The 19,618-nt window shown below is 44.4% G+C and overlaps 2 protein-coding genes across 7 annotated transcripts; one reads left to right on the forward strand and one right to left on the reverse strand.

Annotated features, from left to right (window-relative positions):
• Positions 1-174: 174 nt before the first annotated feature.
• On the reverse strand, positions 175-11,256 carry UBFD1 (ubiquitin family domain containing 1). 5 transcript variants are annotated; one of them, XM_054212331.1, is made up of 7 exons: positions 11,163-11,256; positions 10,656-10,922; positions 10,354-10,562; positions 9,118-9,183; positions 8,803-8,908; positions 6,290-6,372; positions 175-5,024 (listed from the first exon to the last, which is right to left on the reverse strand). In XM_054212331.1, exons 1-7 carry the CDS (start codon positions 11,191-11,193, stop codon positions 4,914-4,916), a joined length of 873 nt encoding a protein of 290 aa, XP_054068306.1. In that variant the 5' UTR covers positions 11,194-11,256; the 3' UTR covers positions 175-4,913. The 5 variants fall into 5 exon arrangements, 2 of the variants coding, with proteins under 2 accessions (XP_054068306.1, XP_054068307.1); XR_008468120.1 differs by lacking the exon at positions 6,290-6,372 and adding an exon at positions 8,037-8,350 and having other exon boundaries at positions 4,952-5,024; XR_008468121.1 differs by lacking the exon at positions 175-5,024 and adding an exon at positions 8,037-8,332.
• A 61-nt stretch (positions 11,257-11,317) lies between these two features.
• On the forward strand, positions 11,318-19,587 carry EARS2 (glutamyl-tRNA synthetase 2, mitochondrial). 2 transcript variants are annotated; one of them, XM_054213030.1, is made up of 9 exons: positions 11,318-11,424; positions 11,958-12,113; positions 12,804-12,993; positions 13,275-13,747; positions 14,588-14,696; positions 15,225-15,378; positions 16,596-16,726; positions 18,100-18,235; positions 18,817-19,587. In XM_054213030.1, exons 1-9 carry the CDS (start codon positions 11,331-11,333, stop codon positions 18,898-18,900), a joined length of 1,527 nt encoding a protein of 508 aa, XP_054069005.1. In that variant the 5' UTR covers positions 11,318-11,330; the 3' UTR covers positions 18,901-19,587. The 2 variants fall into 2 exon arrangements, with proteins under 2 accessions (XP_054069005.1, XP_054069006.1); XM_054213031.1 differs by lacking the exon at positions 16,596-16,726.
• The last annotated feature ends 31 nt before the right edge of the window (positions 19,588-19,618 follow it).

Here is a 19,618-nt window from a genome sequence, read left to right on the forward strand (position 1 = left end):
CAAATCCCCACCCGGGAAGAAAGGCACTGATGGCATCAGACAGGTTTCCCATGGATTTCCACCTGCGCCCAGCTTTCTACAAAGCAACTAACTACAAACCATTTGCTAACAGGTGCTCCTGCGGTAGGAAGTAGCTTAGTACATACAGAATGTTGCAACACTCAAACACAGAAATACTTAATTATCAAACTTTAATTCATATGACTAATCTTACAGAATAAAACAATAGGATAACCAGTCAAGGTTACACTTAAAAAATCCAGCAGTGCAAATCTAAGACTAAATATTTGTCATCTCCCCCTCCCCTGAAATAGGCAATAGATTATTTAAAAATACCATAATACATGGTACTTACATATTCCATTTAAAATAAATCTGCAGTGGACAAAAACATCTAAGACTTTTTTTTTTTAATAGAAAACCGAAGAATGAATGAATATGGATAAGACATAGTGAACTTCCATGAGCCACAGAAAGTGAATCCTTGGCTAGAAGGTAAAATGGCTGTATGTTTCATACAAGACTCGCTACAGTTCTCCTGGTCCCCCTCCTCCCACCCCCCAGTGACAAGGACATTAATTAACAAAACAAGATGCTAACAATCTAATCCTAACAGGTGGCAAAAGGCTAGAGTACAAAAAGATGAAAACAGCTCCATTGGAAAAAAAAAAAAAAAAAAGAAATCAAGTTACAGAGGAAGAAAAAAAAAAAGTAAACAAAAGAAGGAAAGTTTGGAAACAAACCTTGCTCCACTGAGTTGGCAGAGGGAGCAGCGGGAGCCGGGAGTGCGCTGTGCCCGTGCCCATGCTGTGCCCGTGCCCGCACGGCTGCATCGCCTGCGGTTGTAAGGGAACACCGCGGCCGGGAAAGGGAGAGCACGGAACACACCACCACGATATGGCACCTTGACAGTGTCACTGCAAGTGAATTGTTTCTCTTTGGCCCTTAAAAGTATGAAGAAGCAACAGATACGAACTGCGTCAAGTACAAAATTTAGCAGGTTGTGTGCGCGTGTTACCAGTTAAAGTATTGCATGTTAACAGTTTCTTATCTAGTTCTTTGAATTCAGATCACTTTTTCCTCTTTCATCATTATAACATCCTTATTTTAGTTACGCATTTCTCATGAAACAGTGTCATTAACGGAATTAATGATTTACTTTAAAGTTGATATGAAAAACATGTGAGTAATACAAGATTTTCATGCAAGATACAATCTCCGTTCAAACCCAGGCAAGGTTTAGTGATAAACCTTTGCATTCCTAATGCAGTACCGATCCAGGACCTGTTTATGCTTGGGATGCACAAACAGAGAAGGAAGGAATACTCAGCTCAGGACAAGGAGAGAAGAAGAAACCCACAATGCTGGGCATGGAGAAGGGAAAGGAACGGCATATAGCTGAGTTGCAAGGCTCGATGCCAGTGAGCGGGGTACGGAGAGCTAGGAGTGCAGCAGGACTGCCCCCCCGACAGGACGGCAGCGAGGAGGGGGACTCTGCCCAGGCGGTGTGGGAAACACCGGCTTTGTTCTGTGGAATCTCACGTTTGCCTTACGGACGCTTTAATCCCCAATTAGTAAATCCAGCAAAGCACTTCATGCAACTTCAGACCCCCAAACGTTCACGGGGAATTACACACACATACAATAGGGAACCGATCTCTGTTGAAAGGAGATCGTTGAATTGTAATTTAACCGAAATAAACTTTTGCACAAGAATCACCAGATATTACGACAAACTTCCTATGGAAGATTACATGTTGGATCCCCCCAAAAAAATCTTTGTCAGCCAACCCAAAAATACTGATTATATTTGCACTTTACTCACAACACTTGTGTCTTACTGATGACTAAATTGCCAAATTCCTCCACAGAACCGTTACGCTGAATCTGCCCTGGAGACAATCACAGGTATCAGACAGTAAAATCCAAAGTCAAGAGAGAGGCTAGCAAACGGCTCTCCAGTTAGGCAAGCTGTGACACTATCGAACTAGAGAGATGGTGTTTCCTTAGATGTTGATGATCATCAGTTAATGTCAATAATTGCCTTGGAAAATTGGTATATGCCAGAAGATAAAGCTCCACATCATTCCAAAAGAGAAAGGATCTTAAATGCAGTGTTGCTAAGTTCAATTGGAATATTCACTTCAAAGAACTCCTAAGAAATCTACTATATTAAGCCAACAAACACCAATCAAAGCATTTTATGTAAGTATCACTTTCCTGTATTTTAATTCAAACTTTGCACACAGAACAAAAAAAAAAAAAATTCATTTTTCAAATCAAATCCAACTTGAAAAGAAGCACCTAAATAGGATCACATTTTCTTAGTTTATGCTATTTTCTTCTCCATGTTTAAGACTGCTTTCTAACCAACGTTTTTCCTACGCAGTTTCGAGATGATTGATTGTACCTGGCACAGGATGCAGAGTAATCGTGCCCTCGGGAAAGGAGCAGACAGGAATGTTAAATACTGCCCTGGACTCGGTGCCCAAAGTGCCCTTCTTGCCTCGGCAGCGGCAGATGGGGTATCTGCCCTCCCTCAGCTCTAGCAGCAGAGCGTACTCACCCAGGTCACCGCCTCCAGCACAGAAGCCACAGGAACTCTGGAGAGGGGCTGGAACTAAGATACAAGTCCTCTCAAGGAGCAAGCAAACGAAAGAACGGGAAAGGAAAATGGAACATGAGTGGTTGCACAGACAGGTCCAAGCAAGTCAAGTAGCAAGTTGGAGCTGATAATCACAGAACCAAGACGACAGCGAGCGCAAAGGTGACCCCAAGTGACAGAAAAAGCTAACGTCACCCATTTTCATTACACGCTAGTGCGTAGACTGTCCACCAAATACTGAATTTTAACATTAAGCCTCCACACCAGGATTGGCAAGTCGGAAATAAGAAGTGTGATAGCTGCGTTTCAGTTGTAATGTCATCTCCAATTAACTCACGCCAACTCCACTACCTGCACTCGCTTGCTCTGAGCGTCGGAAGGGGGCTGTTCCAGGGAGCACTCCTCTCTCAATGCATTTATGTCAAGACACACTGCTGGTGACTTGTATACAGAAAGGAAGTATCTCAAGCTACAAGAGTAACAAGCACATCACTAGATTATAGGTAGGATATGAAACACCTTTAAAATTCATATTGCATGAATTTTCTAACCGAAAATAGAAAACAAAAAGCTGCTTATGTTGCTATCAAGAGTCTACAGGTAAATACGTAATCTTAACACATACCATAAAGTGAACACTTTTCCCAGTCTCTAAAATAAAATAAAAATAAAATAAATACTCATTTGGGAACCTGCACCTGCCGAGTTTCAACTGCGCTGTTTCAAGGAGAGTGAAAATGGATATGGAATATATTAAGATCAGCTATTCCTACAAGGCTGTTTCTCCGTGAGTTTCACAAAACGTCGAGCTACTTGCATTGAGCAATATCAAGCCTACAGTGTTAAAAAAAGAACAGCGATCTGTTAGATGCAGGTTTAACACCCAGCAAGACTGATTCAGTCTGACTGCACAATACAATCTGTTAAGGGTGTGCACCTTTTCAGGACTGAAAGGTCCATTCAGAAAAACCTGAGATAAATGACACGTGAACTGCTGAGATGACATGCAGAATGTCACAAACCAAAGGCGAGAAGCATTATTTCAGACAGGACGAGATGCAAGAACTTCCTGTAAACTTGAGCAAGAGAAAAGCTGAAAGGTGATTTAAATTTAAAAAGAAGATCAGTTGCTGGATAGACATCCTAAATTTGGTTAAGATTCACTGAATTAGAGAACTCTAAATTTTCCAATCCAGGTCACAAAAGACTACTGCAGTTATTTAGGATCCGAAGCGGCATCCGAGCTTCTCTCTTCCCTGCTCCCCCCAGCCCCAAACAAAGCAGGAAGGTCTCTTTGGTTCACTCCCTTTGCGAGATCTGTGTCACTGCTTCACCCCGCTCATGCCAGGCAGCATTCTGCAGCGCATTCTACAGTTTTCTTTTTTCAGTCAAACAGAGAAGTGTCATCGCAACAGCTGCAAAATGATCCTGGACCGCGACATGCACGATGAACGAAATGCTCCGAAAAATGTAGCACCTCCAGGGCAGGAGGCAGAACAGGAGCAGAGAGGTATGCAGCTGGGAGGGGAACAAGTGGCATGAAAGGGAACAGTAAGCAGCACTGGGTCCTTGCGATTACAAAACATCCACAGTGGTATTCGTCTGCTCCAAACATGCTACACAGAGTGCCAACCCACAGCTTCTAGTATTGGGGGGGGGGGGGAAAAAAAAAAAAAAAAAGAGAGGAAAAAACCAAAACAACAAAGCAGGGCATCTTTGAGTTAAAAATAAAATAAACGAAAAAAAAAAAAAAATAGAGTTTTGCTACCAAAGATTCAAACCTGAAATAAATGGGCCAGCAGAATATGGCTTACTAAACATCAATTTTGCATACTGTTTAAAGTTTATTTTTAAAAAACTGTTTCTGAAATTCTCAGTCACAACCAAGTAACTAAATTAAGTCTAACGCTTATAACTGAAAGATTATGAAAATATTCGTTTTTGTTCAAACCATGTAAAAAATCCTCAATAATACATTGTAATATTTTCTTTTTAAAACTAAATTGGAAGATCAACTCTCAGCAGATTTAAGTGTATTACACACAATATTTTGTGAATTAAGATTTATTGATTTCCATTGTATTTGCTTTAAATATGGTTGAAGCTGACTGCAGAAAAGGGATGGTGAAATTTTTAAGTTAAAAGTAAACTAATGGTGAAAGAACATCACCTCTGGCTTCCATCAATGCCTCGTTTATCATATTTTATTAATAAGTTCCAGGACTATCACATCCAGGGACGTTGGAGGCCTCTCCCAGCAGTGTCCTTAGCTTTGTGTCATTTTCCTGTGCCAGAGGTGAGCGTGCTTTCAAAAATACTGCCACTTTCCCAGCACCGTGTCTTTGATTGCATCAACATATTGAGTTGGTACCCAATAGACCCAGTAGTAAGATGCTTCTGTTGGGCCCAGCTGAAATGCCTGCAAAGTTAAAAATGACAACATTTACACATGGGAAACAGAACAGCTTACGCCAGTGGACAGATACAGCTTATCCACTACAAAATCAGAAGTGTCTTATACCTACTGCCTCCTTCAAACCCTTGCTGCACATTACATATATTTGGTAAGCAATTAAAAAAACCCAAACCATTCCTCAGAGAAAACAAGAACTGCAAAGTATTAACTAAAATGATGAGCTCTTTCCTTTTAAGATATCATAGCAGCAACGAAAACTCTTGGCCAGTTTCAAGAACACGAGGAAATTATTCTGGAAGACAGAATCTGAAGCATAACCCAAAGTCTCGAAAGAAATGAGCAGCGTCCACAGAGTCGAGAAGCCAAACAGGAACTAAATAAGACAATGACCATGTTCTCATAGTCATAAAATTTTATATTTAAATATCATGTCCTACTCTCAGCTTATGCCAGTATAAATAGGAGAGCATCACCATAGCATGCCAATAACCTCTATCCTTGTTGTAGGACAAGAGTGTATTGTGTCATACTCTGAAGAGGACATTTTCTTACATGGGTGATCAAAAGTCAAGTATCTGGACAGGGACTAGATCAGTGCCCTCCTGCAGACAATAATTTTAAGGTACAAAATTTCCCCTTTCTTCCCCTAAAGAAGGGAGCAGACTTATATAAGGAACTGACTTCAACATTAAAAGTTAGTTACTGTACTTTGGAAAGCAAGATGTTAAAAAAAACATTTAAAGAAACAGCCAAAAGTTCAGTAGAATTAGCACTGCTCTCTTCTTAAATCTGTTACTTTTCTAGACCCAATACCAGTTTTTCAGAAAGTCACATATGGAAAAAAAAAATTACAGTAACAAATCACTACTTTTTTTTTTTAACCTCCGACAAGTGTGTTGATATAAACACAACAGAAACCAGAAATTAAACTAGATATAGGAAAATATCACTAACATTAAGAAATCATGAGCTATATCATAGGTATTTTTGCTGTTTTAACACTGTCACAAGACAGCAGAAGATATGAAATAATGCTTAAGCAATAATTTTTGTGTGAAACCAGCCCAGATTTCCCTAACAGCAGATACTCAATACGCTGCTCGAAATATTTACACTGTGACAGCACACCATGTCCACATTCCCACCTTCCACAATCCATGACGCTGGCATTATTACCAGCCTCCAACTTGCTGTGTTTTAAAGACTTGCTTCTGTGTATTGGCATGAAGTAATTAGACTGATATTATTAAAGTAGAGACATTACTTACCATCATGTGATAATCCTCGTGTCCTTCAATAGGTTCACTCACCACATTTTTAATGGACCCCATGGGTAACTTTTCTGTTCTCTCTACATTAAAATTGATCAAAGTATTATTTCTGATATATTCGGAAGCAGTATTTCATATTAATTTCAAATACCACCTCCATTACTTCCAAAAGCTCTTCATGTCAGAATCTCCTCTTTGGGTGAACTTTGGATACCTACTGCTGAGAAGCCTGTTCTCCACATTACCACACACCCCACATAGGGTACGTTAATACTTTAAAGGAATCCAAAATTGGATCACACAGTTCCTCACATTTTATGTTTCCCCATAAAGGGCTCCACTTGGACCAGCAGGATTACTCACCATAGTGAAAGCTGGCCCAGGTGTAAGAATATTCAGGACTGGCTACCAACGATTATACCAAGCTCTACGGAAAGAGCAAGGCTGAAAGCTGAATGAAAATAGGCTAATTAGCTCTTTGAAAGCCTAGTCCTGATTTTACCCTGAGGCGGCATTGAACTATTACTATAAACGCACAGGGAAGGAAATATTAATGAGTAAACAGGGAAAGAAACAAAAAGAGAAACTGAAATAAAAAAAATAGATGACGACAATTACATGACAGAGTAATGTCAGCCAGCCAGAGGTAACCAACAAGAATGACAAAGCATAGGGTTCGTACAGACTTTTTCTGTCTCAGTTCTGTCCTCATTCTTTCTGAAGACTTAACTCCAAGATCCTTCCTTTCAGTTCCAGCTTTCAGTGTCAGCCTAAAATTATCTTCTTGGATATAAGAAAGAGAAAACCATAAACACTCTACAAAGGAGAAACTGAACTGTGAGTTCCTTACAGATATCTAAGGAATTTGTTTGATCCAGAAAAAAAGCACCTACCTAAAAAAGGCACACAGGGAGATAAACTCAGTGATGTAAAGACAAAACCGCTCTACCTCAGTGCAGTAACTAAGCCAAACTACCCCAGTCAGGCTCGCAACATTCACTGATTGAGTAAAATCCTACTTGTTTAGCATCCTGCAAATCAATTACTCTTCACAGTATCTCAGCAATAGACCAGTGCATGTTATCAATGCCTCTACGAAAATGACACAGAGCAACTGACAAACACCCGCCTACACGAAACCTTGGACTACAAAAACATACAAAGTGATCTGTGAAGCACAGGAAAGCTGTGTGGGGGAAGAATCAGTTCCAACTTCCCAGGACTAGCAAGTGAAAAACTGCATTAACACCAAGCTGGTTTTATTCTAGCCCTTACGTACTGGCATCTGCCATGAATCTCTCCAAGCAGGAGGGAGTTTTCCCCAACAACAGTCAGCAATTACAGCCATTCCCTAGAGGTAGCAAGCTGCTGCTAATTTTGGGAAGTAGGGAAACAGGTTACGTGAAAGACAGATGACTACAAGAAGAATCAAATTTCACAGCTTAAGAAACACTAATCTAGAACACTTCAGAAATACTAAACTTGAAACTCAACTAGAAAGTGAAGGAGGAGGATTAATTGCCTAAATATTATTCATGTATTTAGAACACATTATCAATAACAAAAAGGTCTGTCTGCCCAACCTATAGAGGAAAAAGAACAAATGTCTTGCTCCATCGCTTAGCCCAGGAGAAAAGAAAAATCACTCAAACAGCACCAACACAGGTTTTAAAGCCAGAAAAAACTTCACAATCAAGTTCATCCTACAAAGGAAAGGTCAAGAACTTCCAAGATTTCTGCTTACTTTGGAAATAATGTAGCAGCTGGAGGTGCCATCCAAAGCTAATATTACCATCCAATTAGGTTACTTTACTGGGACAGTGAGCAAGCACTGATATTCCTCTTGCTCATCACTATATTGTCCCATCCTGGTCAAACTAAAGGAGCACAGCTTCCTTTGGAGGCAGGGGGTTATCTGAGACGTCCTCAGCAATGCACGTTATCACCACAGCACTTTCAGCTCCTCCTGGCACCACTCAAGACGGCAAACTGATTCCTCTGCACAGCAACACATGCCATAGTTTCTGCAGTTGTACATCACTGAAACAAGACACCCAACTAATTTTGGTTGAAAGGACAGATAATGACAGAGATGCCAGCACTCCTAGTTTTAATCCTGGTTCTGAGATTCCCTTTCGAGTCTTAGCCAATTCATTGAGCCTCTACATGATGCTGGCACCAGACCAATGTTTATGAAGTGCTTTTGAGATATGCTAGAAATGCCAAACATTATAATTTACAGTTGGAGCTATGAATAGCAGATTGGAACATTAGTCTACTGGCACAAACAAACTCAAGTTTTTCAAGAACAGAAGTAAAATATCAAGTAATATTCAATATCTGGGAAAATGACATTTGAGAAGAGGAAGCAAAATTTAGTCTTGAAGTGTTACAATACCACTGCTATTCCCTAAACACAATTTAGTCACAGCAGAAGCTATTTCTAGGTCACACAATACACTTATAGCCCAATTATCAATTATTCATCACAGAGTTTTGGAGTTGCTCACCTTTTGTACCAATCCATAGTTGGTCTTGCTCAAGTTTAAAGGTCAATCTTACTTTCCCCCCTGACTTGTTGTACATGCCAGATAATGGCACTGTTGGCAGACGCTCCTACAAAGAGGCAACACAGTAAGTCACAGTCAAGGACTTCAAGAGGAAAAGCTATATCCTCTTAACTTTTAAAGCATAAAGACGATCCATCTTTCCAGTTTTCTACTAAGATAGCAAGGAACAATTGAACCAGCAATGAAAGGTCTCAAACCACAAAAGATGTCTCTCTCTTCCAATTATGACAATGTCTCAGGTACTTATTTACTTACCTGAACACCTTTAACAGAAGGCATCACATCATCAGGTTTTCCTTTATCCAATACTTTCCTGTGTTGCTACAATATAAAAACAGAAATTAGCGTTTACACAAATGCAACACAGCTTTTCAATTTACTTCCAGCTGCACCCTTGACCATATGCCAATAGCATTAAGAGACAGTTAAGGACTATTCTCAGTAATTTATCACACAGGAAATGGTTAATTTTCAAAGTTAACCGAGCACTTTCTATGACAGTCTAAAGAAACTATATAAATAACTAAAACCCCAGCATAACATCCCTTCTAGAATATACATATACTTAAATATATATCTGTAAAAAGTTAAAGGACGCTGATATCATACGTGCTGAATCACATAGTTGGCATTTGGCAAGACAGTTTTAACGGTCAAGTGTTATATCCAGTGAATGGCAGAAAACCCTCCACATTTGACAGTGCAACATACCGCAACACAGCAACAAACCAGAACGGATCAGAGCAGCAGTAACTAAGAAAACCATGCTCACAGCTTGTAAGTTGCCAAGTACCTTTAAACAATGATGGAACTTACAGTGAACTATGGTAAATTACAGAAAAACAAAAGCATGTTTCATAAGGGTTGCAGTTCAATGATGCACTACTTAATTTTTAATCAAATTTATTCTAAGGAAGGTACGGGGCTGGTAATACTCTGAGTTGAAAATCCTTTATCAGCCCCACAATGCTGCAGTGCTGCCAACAAAGCAAGCCTCATGCTGTACTTCAATTCCTATTCAGAGGCAGCACTTCAATATGCAAGAGGAGAATTCAGAACCCATGTTCACTTCAGTGCTGGGACAGCTGAAGGAACTTCTCTCTTGGTGTTCATTTTAAAGACAGTTTTTGGAGATCAAATTCTTTTATGCCAACAAAAATTAGTTAGCTTTTAGATATAATTAGTTTAGACTGTGTTTGAGCTAACAACCATGAAATATTTCTATTATTTACCATTTCTTGTCTGAAATGGTAGGCTGTGCCTGGCACCACGACAAGGGGTGTCTTGCAAAGCCCCAGCCTCCACTGGGATATTTTTCTGCTGCTAAAACTCCTCTGCACAGAGCCCTTCTTCTATCGCTTAGCTATGAGAAGAGAAACCCCAGCCTGCTTTGAGGAGGAACAGGACCCAGAGGTGACTGCAGAGTATTACAAGAGAACCGCGTAAATCCAACAGCTCCCCCACACCAGGAATTATGGAGACATCAATAACCTTTTGTCTGCAAAGTGGTTCCTTTTTATTTTCTTCAGCTTTGACCTCCTGTTGAGCGGCTTCTTTGGGTGTATTTACCGCTAAAACATCATTGATAGTAGAGCCAACAACCATTATTTTAGCTCCGTTTGTTACTTTGATTTCTCGCAACGTTTTCTCCTCTGGTAGAAGTCCCTTGAACATAACTTTCTGCATAGCAGGTGGAAGGCCTAAGAGGCAAGAATAAGGGTTACGAGATGGCGTGACAGAGGTGAGAGGAGGCGCGGGCTGAGGCGGGAGAGGCGGCGGTGGCCCCAACAGACCTGTGAGCGAGTGGATCTTCTGCTTCAGCTCGGCCCCCGTGCTGTCCAGGCAAAACTTCACGTCGTACTTGTTCTTGTTCCAGATAACCTTCAGCTCCACTAGCTCCTTCCCGCCCTCCGCGTCGCCGCCGTTGCTGACAGACGCCTGCGGGGGATCCCGGCGCTCCTCGCCCTCCGGAGACCTCCCCGCCGCCGGCGAGCCGCCCTCTCCGCCGCAGCCCAGCGGCAGCTCCTGCGCCTCCGCCTCCATGCCCGGCTCCTCGGCACCTGCAGGCGAGCGGACAGGAAGAGCCTGGCCAGCGGGAAGCTGCCCCGGCCCGGCCCTACCCGGCCCGTCCGCGCTCCAACGCCGGAGCGCCGCTCACAGACCGCCCCGGGGCCGGCTCCTCGCCCCGGCACCTCCCCGTTTCCCCGCCCCACCCCACGCTGCCACCCGCCGCCTCGCCGCGCCTCGCCTCGCCTCGCCTCGCCGCGCCTCGCCCCGCCGCCGGGACCGCGGGCTCCTACCATCGGCGGCGGCGGAGGCGGCGGCGGCCATGATGATTGTGTACAATCTGCCGCGGGGCACGCCGGGTAACGCACGCCACCGCCTGCTGGGCCGCGCCGGCTGCCGTAGGCGCTCCGCCCACTCCGCGCCAGGGGATTGGCTGGGCGCGGCCGGGCGGAAGTAGCGGCATGGCGCGGGCGCTGCGGGCGCTGCGGGGCGCGGTAGGGCCGGAGCGGGGCCCGGAGCGGGGACCGCGGGTGCGGTTCGGGCCCAGCCCCACAGGTAACCCCCGGCCCCTCGCTGGGCCCTCTCCCGCCCTCCACACCCCCGCAGGTTTTGGGTTGAAAAACGTGAATTGAAATACTTCAGGAGCGGGGCGCGGCCGGTGCCGGGCGCTCCGCTGAGGTACCCCCTCGCTCTGCCCAGGGAACAGCAGCTCCCCGGGTGGGAGTCGCCCTCTCAGTGTGGAAATAAATACGGCTCGTAAGCAGCTGCAGCGTGTCGCGTCCTCTCAGAAATAGGGGAAGGTTATTTGGTCCCTTCCGGTGAAAGACCACCAAAATGGTATTTCCTAGCACGTGCCAGCTTGTAATTGATTTCCAAGTCACTTTCCACATTCTTGGAAGGCAGTTACCGATAATTTAGTTCCATAGCAAAGCCCCACAAAGCGTCTGTGCAGCACACCTCCCTGCCCCCCAGTTAGCATTTACTATCAATTTCCATTACAGGTAGCATTGCTCTTCCAGCTCATATTTAAAAATCTCTTTATTGGGCCTTAATTATTATGATCTCCTCTAATTTCCATATGATAACAGGTTTTCTGCATTTGGGTGGCCTTCGCACTGCTTTGTACAATTATATTTTTGCCAAAAAGCACCAAGGGACCTTTATTCTGAGAGTGGAGGATACAGATCAAAATCGAGTGGTGCCTGGAGCTGCAGAAGGAATAGAAGATATGCTGGATTGGGCAGGTATTTACAAACGTCTTTCATTTTTTACTCACTGAAGCAGACACACAGAAAGATCCACATTTGTGAAAGCAGCCCAATGTGCGGCTGTAACAAAGAGAGACAAGATGGAACGGTTGGAAGCTGGAGCTCACAGACCGCACTGTAAACTGGTAAATTGTTTCTACGTGGAGTGTTTGTTAAAGGGGATCTTGAGGTGTTAGTTTTCATTTTGAATTCTGTGCTTCTTTTTGAGCTTAAGAACTAGAAGTGAGAGTGATTTTTTTAATAAAGAATTGTGATAAAGTTAAAGCCAGATCTCCCAGATGCTGCCATGAATGGGTAGGTAGGCTTTAAGGGACTAGGACTTTGCTGTTGAGTAGTAACTTTGAAGTAGAAAACATAATTGGCTAAGGTTTCAACTGTATTTTTGTGGTATGAGTGTTCTTTATTATAAAAAGGGTGGATGCTACTTTGTAGGTATACACCTGACTGCATTTTATTTTAGGTAGTGTATCAGAGCTGCTCAACTATTTACTAGGTTTTTGGTGTTTTTCTGCTTGTTGCTTCACACACAATACTTTAAATTCTGATGATGTTGATTGACTGCTGTTTATCTTCTGGGGAAGATTCCCCACCACAGCGGAATAACTCCTGTGGGTTTCACTCTGCCTTTTTCCGGGCTTTCTAAGTCCTGTCATACTGATATTTCAGGTATTCCCCCTGATGAGAGTCCTCGCCGCGGTGGTTCCTTTGGACCCTACCAGCAGTCACACAGACTTGACTTTTATAGGAGCGCCAGTGACGTGCTTTTGGAGAGAGGGGCAGCGTACCGCTGCTTCTGTACCCCTCAGCGCCTGGAACTGCTGAAGAAAGAGGCTTTGCGGAGCCAGCAGACCCCGCGGTAGGGATTCCTTGTGCCTTGGGTGGTTCCCTCTGTGCTGCACGTTTGCAAAAACTTACGTCAATGTGCACGGCAATAGGATTGTCATCTCACTGCCCGTAGAGGGAGAAGCCAACATAACCCTTAGGGGAGTGACCCCCAGAGATGAGGTAGTTTGATTGGACACATAGTGGGCAGGTTACAGCTAAAATTCAGGGATCGATTTAGAGTTTTGGGAATGTGAAAATGGCTGATGGGGTTGGCTTGTGTTGAACTGAGACCTTCGTTCTCCTTTCTCAAAGATACGACAACCGGTGTCGGCACCTGACGCCCACAGAAGTGGCTGAGAAGCTGTCACAGGGCCTTGACTGGGTAGTCCGCTTCCGGCTGGAGAAGGGAGTGGAACCCTTTGAGGACCTGGTCTACGGCTGGAACAAGCATGAAGTGGCTGATGTGGAAGGTGACCCAGTGATTCTCAAGGGGGACGGCTTCCCCACTTACCACCTGGCAAATGTGGTGGATGACCATTACATGGGCATCAGCCACGTTCTGCGTGGAACTGAGTGGCTGACTTCAACGTCCAAGCATCTCCTTCTCTACAAAGCCTTTGGCTGGGATCCCCCTCAGTTTGGTCATCTCCCACTGCTTCTGAACAAAGACGGTGGCAAGCTGTCAAAAAGGCAAGGGGACATCTTTCTGGAGCATTTTGCTCGAGATGGCTACTTGCCAGAGGCTCTGCTGGACATCATAACCAACTGTGGCTCTGGATTTGCAGGTAATGACAGCAGGCTCGGTACTTGCTAGGACACTTCTTGATGCTGACTTTGGGCAATGAGTTAGGTTTATTTTAATAGCCAAGAACTCTGGCAGTTTTTGAAGGGATCAGGAAGCGGGTGTTGGGCGACCAGTCTGTCACTGAAATGCCACCAGGGCTTCTGCAGAGCTCCTGTGAAGACTGCGTGGTGTGTTGGAATGGTGGGAATATTTCTGCCTCTGTGCAGCCATTTAAAATGAGGCTGATGCTTAATGGGTTCCCACTTGGGACAACATTCATGTCAAGGTGAAGAAACTGTCTGTGAACTCTTGGGAAAACTTGTATTCTGTGGTTAATAACTGCAATGTCACGTATTACATCTGTCACACTTCTTGTTTAACCTGAAAGACCGTGAGAAGTTGAGTCAATGACTCCTTTTGTTGCTCTCGCTGTGTGGGGATCACAAATTAACTTGTGTTTTGGGAACTCTGCTTGGGAATGAAACCTCTCTTGGGCAGTGGAGCCTCCTGGCTGAGCGTTACTAGTTTTTGGGTGACTGATGCAAGGGGCATTCCACTGAAGAGCCAAGCAGAATGTCCCAGTTTCCAGTTCCTTGCCAGTAGTTAGCAGAGCCTGCTCTTAGGGAGAGGGCAGCTTCCTGTGCATGCCTGCTACAAGTTCCCTCCTGTTTGTTGCGATAAGTCCCTATTAACACAGCGAAAAGTGTCTCTCCTCTGTCACGTCTTCCATGGCTGTGCTGCTGCCCCAGCCTTGAGCCTGAGGCTTGCCACGAAAAGCAGTGACACTAGTTCCCCACAGGAGAGTGGGTGTGTATCATTCCCTTGTTGGGTTATTTTGCAGAGAAACAGATGGGGAGGTCTTTGGAGGAGCTGATCTCGCAGTTTGAAATCGGCAGAATTACAACCCACTCTGCCTTCCTGGATCTTGAAAAACTCCCAGAATTCAACAGGTATAAATATCAGTAGTAATTTTAAAATTAATAATCTGTACATCGCTGAGAATTTATTCCTAGTGCTTGCCTTTGGCGATTTTGTTTATTGGATCAGGCATGGTCCTAGTGCAGCAGCTTTTCGGCTGCGCTAGAGCAAAGTATAAGCTTACACTGTTCCTGTCTCCTTTCCCGTCCTGTGCTTGGACACTGGTGTTGAATGCACTGTAAAAGCCCAGGTAGATGGTGTGTAGCTAGGAGGAGGCAAGGTTTTAAGTTTAGATTCAAAATAACATCTAAAAAGAGGCAACGCTTCCAGAGGGTACTTCAGTGAGTACACTTATATGCTATGGGGATGTTGTGCTGCTGAGAGTTACCACATCTTTTGTCTTTGTGGTGCATTAGCACTTAAGGCTTTGTCGTAGAATGTCTGTCTGGGGTTTAATGTTGCTTTTCTAATAGTTTTAATTGGTTAATGTTGTGAGATTGGGATGATTAGATCCAATCTAACCCAAAGCAGTCCAAAAGCAGTTTTCTTCTTTGTTACAGGATTCACCTCACCCATCATATTGAGAATGAAGGGCTGCGACAGAAGCTAATTAGAGAGGTGCAGTTGCTGGTGGAGCACGTCTACGGGGATCAACAAGTGGATCAAGAGGTTCTAGAAAAGGAGTATGTGGAGCGAGTCCTCCTGCTGAGAAAAGTATGACCAGAGATAGCATCGTGTCACCATTTTGGGGAGCTGAGGTTTTGTGGTATTCCTGGATGAAGACTCAGCTGAGTCCTGGGCATTGCTTTGATCTGAGCTCTGAAGCTCCACAGCCTGCAAATGGCTGTCGCTGCCGGCTCAAGTGGTTGTGTGTGTGCTCAATGCCAAAATCCGATGGTATAGTTAGCTGACCTGTAGGAACAGGTATGGCGAATATCTTGGTGGTCTTTGCAGAGTTGTAAGCTCATCCATACTTTGCTGAGACAGCAGATATATAGCCAGGAGGATATATCCCTGCCATGGAAGCGAGTCATGGAATTGTAGGATGTTTCTTGCAAGACCCCTCTGGTTCCTGCTCAGAGCAGGACTGTCAGTAGTGTGGGATCAGGTCAGCTGTGGCTTTGTCTAGAAGAGTGATGACAAGCTCCAAGCTGGGCTTCCCCTCCTGAAGCCCAGGATGTGGCTGTCTTGTGGTGGGAAGGTCCAGCACCCGGGGCCCCTCGTGCCAGGAGACTGCTCACCTCTGGCTTTTGCTTACTGGGCAGCGTAAGGTGCTTCTGTTTTGCTACTGCTCCATGCTTTGGAAGCAAAGTCAAAGCAACCTCCTTGCAGAGGTGGATGAAGCTCTTGGTTAAACTAGTGGGGTTTGTGCACTGAGAGCCCTGGTCTCGTCTAAGTGACAGAGTGATGACTGTAAGGGGGACAGAAGATATTGTGGCTCTTCCCAATGTCAGGAAGGAGGGTGAGCCCCGCTGTTTCCCAGTCTGCCCCTGGGATAGTATCTGAAGACTTGCTTGTGAAGAATAAAGCCTTCTTTATAAGGGCAGGAAGAGACCTGACCCAGTGTGATGGCTTCGCTGTGGCAGCGGGACGGTGACTCATGTGACTTCCCACTGTCTGTGGAAAGGCGGCAGATGAACGTGGCAAGCCACTTCCCCGGGCTAACTCTGAGTCAGCCCGCACGCGGCTCTGCAGCACGAGTACAGCTGTGGCCCTTTGGGCTTCCTCTGTGTCCCTGCTCACACCAGGTGGTCATGGGTGTGAAAAACTCAGCTGCCTAAATGTCAGCGATTCACATTTCCTCTAAGCAGTATGAAGTATGGGACAGTGGTGGGTTTGGACCCACTTCAACTGTTTGTTAAAGTCCAGAGGATGTGTTTGCTCCCCCCAGCTTAACCCTCAGCCTTGACAGCTTTGCTTTCTTTCTCCAGGGTCACATAAGTTTCCTGAAGAATCTGGTCTCATCTGATTATTCTTACTTATGGGTTAGGCCCTCAGTGTCCCGAGAGCAGCTACAGACTATTTCTGCAGAAGTAGATGAAATAGGAAAACTAGTCTTAGGGTAAGTGTCTCTTCCCAGCTCTGTACACACCCACCTTGGCCACCCCAGAGCGTTGCTCTTGGCTGCTGTATTGATGTTGGACATGCTTATAGTTCTTATTTAATTTGCTCTACTTTGGAATGTGCTGTAGTTAATAACTAGGGAGAAATTCTGTGTTTTAAATTGAAAAGCAACTTGCCAGTGTGAAAGCTCCTATCGGTGGTCCCAAGCAAGAATTATCATGTCTGGATTTTGTAAAGCACCAAGCACAGCAGAGTTTGTGTGCCAGCATGGTGCTAATGAAGCAGTGGTGTTAGCAGGGTTTTTCTGTGCCACCAGATCTCCTGTGCTTTTATCTGCTGTAGCATCGAACTGGAGAAGTCCAAGGTGGTTTTAGTCAACATGTATTCAGTTTATGTAATGAGACTTCTGGATCTCTGGAATGAACTGAATTTGTGTCCAGCCAGAACCACTGTCACTTCTGAAGAGCTTGTCCCTGGGGGCGGCTTTTCCTGCTTCCATTTCTTTGTTTCTAGCTATCAGCCTGCAGCTCTGGCTGCTCAGAAACATTGCTGGAGTGGCAGACAGTCTGCCCAGTCTAGGACTTCCCTTCTGCGCTAGTGAGTTTTGTGGGATTTTTCCAACAAGTTTCACTGCTGCCCCATGTCTTTCTGCTACTCCACGCCTTGCAGCTAGGCAGGTGGTATGTCAGTCACCTTTCCAGTTCAGATCTCACCTCTGGACTAAAATGAGCCCTGAAAACCAGTTTTGGCAGTAATTAAGGTGGCAGTATCTACAAATTGAGCTATTATTTCCAGCTATTTGTAAAGCTTGTTGCCCCCAGTCATTTCTCACAGTTGAGTGGTAACTGAATCCAAGTGATGGTAATTTAAATGTCAGAATACTTGCTGTCCTGGAGAGATAATAGTACTGCTACCTACAGCTGAGTAGCATCAGCAATGACTCATGCATCTCTAAATATCATATTATTAAAAAAGAAATCAGAATTACTGCTTTTGCTGTGGTTTTCCTGGTCTTTGGCATAATTTCATGATTTAAACTTGATGCTCGCATTTCTGAACAAACTCTGCTTCTGGTGCTGTTGAAGTAAAGGAACGGTTTCACAAAGCAGAGTCTTAGCAGCAGTATGGAGGTGAAGCAGTCCCAGCCTCGGAGGGTACCCATGTACACGACCAACGCTGCAGCGAGCAGAGGGAGTACCCCGGCACAGGAGTGAAGGGCAGGAAAGTTTGCCTTGAACTGCTGCTGTTGCCAGAAGACTTTGCAAAACCAGTCTGAGGTAGCTGGCACTCATCAAAGTCATTAGTCATTTCTGGGTAGGAATCGTGTGTTTTGTACATCCCCAGATTGTAAGGACGTTTTCTTTCCTAAAGGCTTATGATGAGGCAGGATGCTGTTTTGACTGTGGAGGAGTTGAACAAAGACTTGAGAAGCCTCCAGAAGCAAACCAAAGAGACTAAGTACAGCAGCGTGATGAAGCTCCTTCGCTTGGCTCTCAGTGGTCAGCAGGTAAAAAATAAAAATTTTGAGACTGGGACCTTCTTTTTTTTTAAACACCTGTCTTCTTTCTGAGAGCAAGATGCTGGTATTTGCAAGAATTGACATCAGTTTCTGTTACGAACGAATGTACTGACATACAGCAATTCTGGAAGAAAAGGCTGTTCTGAAAGTTTCAGAAAGGCGGAAGTTGTCAAAGCATGAATATGCTGGTCACAAGTCTGAAGCTAGAAAGACCTCTGGACCAGCTCTATGAAGTTTTGGCAAGGTTATAGGTTTTGGGCAAAACTGGGATTTTATGTACAATCTGCTTTTACAAAGTTCAAACCCAAGTTCTACCAAAGTTTTTCAAAGCCTTATCCTAGCTTAGGCTCCGGCATCAATACTCCTGTGTCAGTTTGACCATTCTTAGCACTTCAGGAGAAAAAAACCCCAACCCTTGTTTTGAGATTGCTAATAAAACCCCTACCCTTGGCCTAACAGCAATCTGATAGCTAATCACTCTATCATTTCCGCCGTGATGATGCATGGCATAAGCACGTGCTGAAAAGCGTAAGTTTCCATTTGTACAATGACTTCTTCTGTGTTTTCAGCATGGACCGAGCGTTGCTGAGATGATGGTGACTTTGGGACCCAAAGAAGTTTGTGGAAGAATACACAAAGCACTATCTAGCTAATATGAGACCGAAATGATACCGACAGCCAGCCCACGGACTCAGATGGTGTAGGCAGCACATGTCATTGTCCTAGACTTGTATTTTTTGATCTCAACATGATTATCTTTGATCAGATGAGCTGGGCTTTGGACCAGGCAGGTGTCACCATGAATTTTCCAGGTCTGCATGTATCTGCACTACACATAAGCCAGTCTGTCTGGGAGAAGAACCAAATACAGATTTAGGTCCATCCTCCTGCTTTCATCTCGTGCAAATAGCCTGGTTTCCAGGTTGTGAGAAGAGACTTTTATCAGCATTTAAATTCAGACCGTGTGGACAGAAAGTCCATGCTTTAATGATAGCAGCATGGCTCAGCTCAAGCAATCGGTCCCTTTTTGGAGAAGGCCTCACAATTAGGGTGCCTACAGCTACGACGACACAGGTCCCCAACAAATACCTTGGTGAGGGTATTTTTATAAAAATATATATATGTATATGATATAATATGTATATTATAGCAGCTGCCCTCTTAGCTGCCCTGGTATCCTGCTGGGCTGAGTGAGCTGCTCGGGGAGAGGGACTCTCCTCCGTGTGTACTGTGTCATGCATGTGGTTCTGCTAAAAATATCCCTGACAAGGAAATCGGGATGTTTTTTCCTCTTTTGGATGGTGACCTTTTAATTATTAAATTAACGCGGTGACTTTTGATTCCGTTCTCGCCAATGCGTGCTCGCTCTGC

The sequence above is a fragment of the Rissa tridactyla genome, chromosome 8 (assembly GCF_028500815.1).
Source record: "Rissa tridactyla isolate bRisTri1 chromosome 8, bRisTri1.patW.cur.20221130, whole genome shotgun sequence".
In the NCBI taxonomy this organism is placed as follows: Eukaryota; Metazoa; Chordata; class Aves; order Charadriiformes; family Laridae; genus Rissa; species Rissa tridactyla.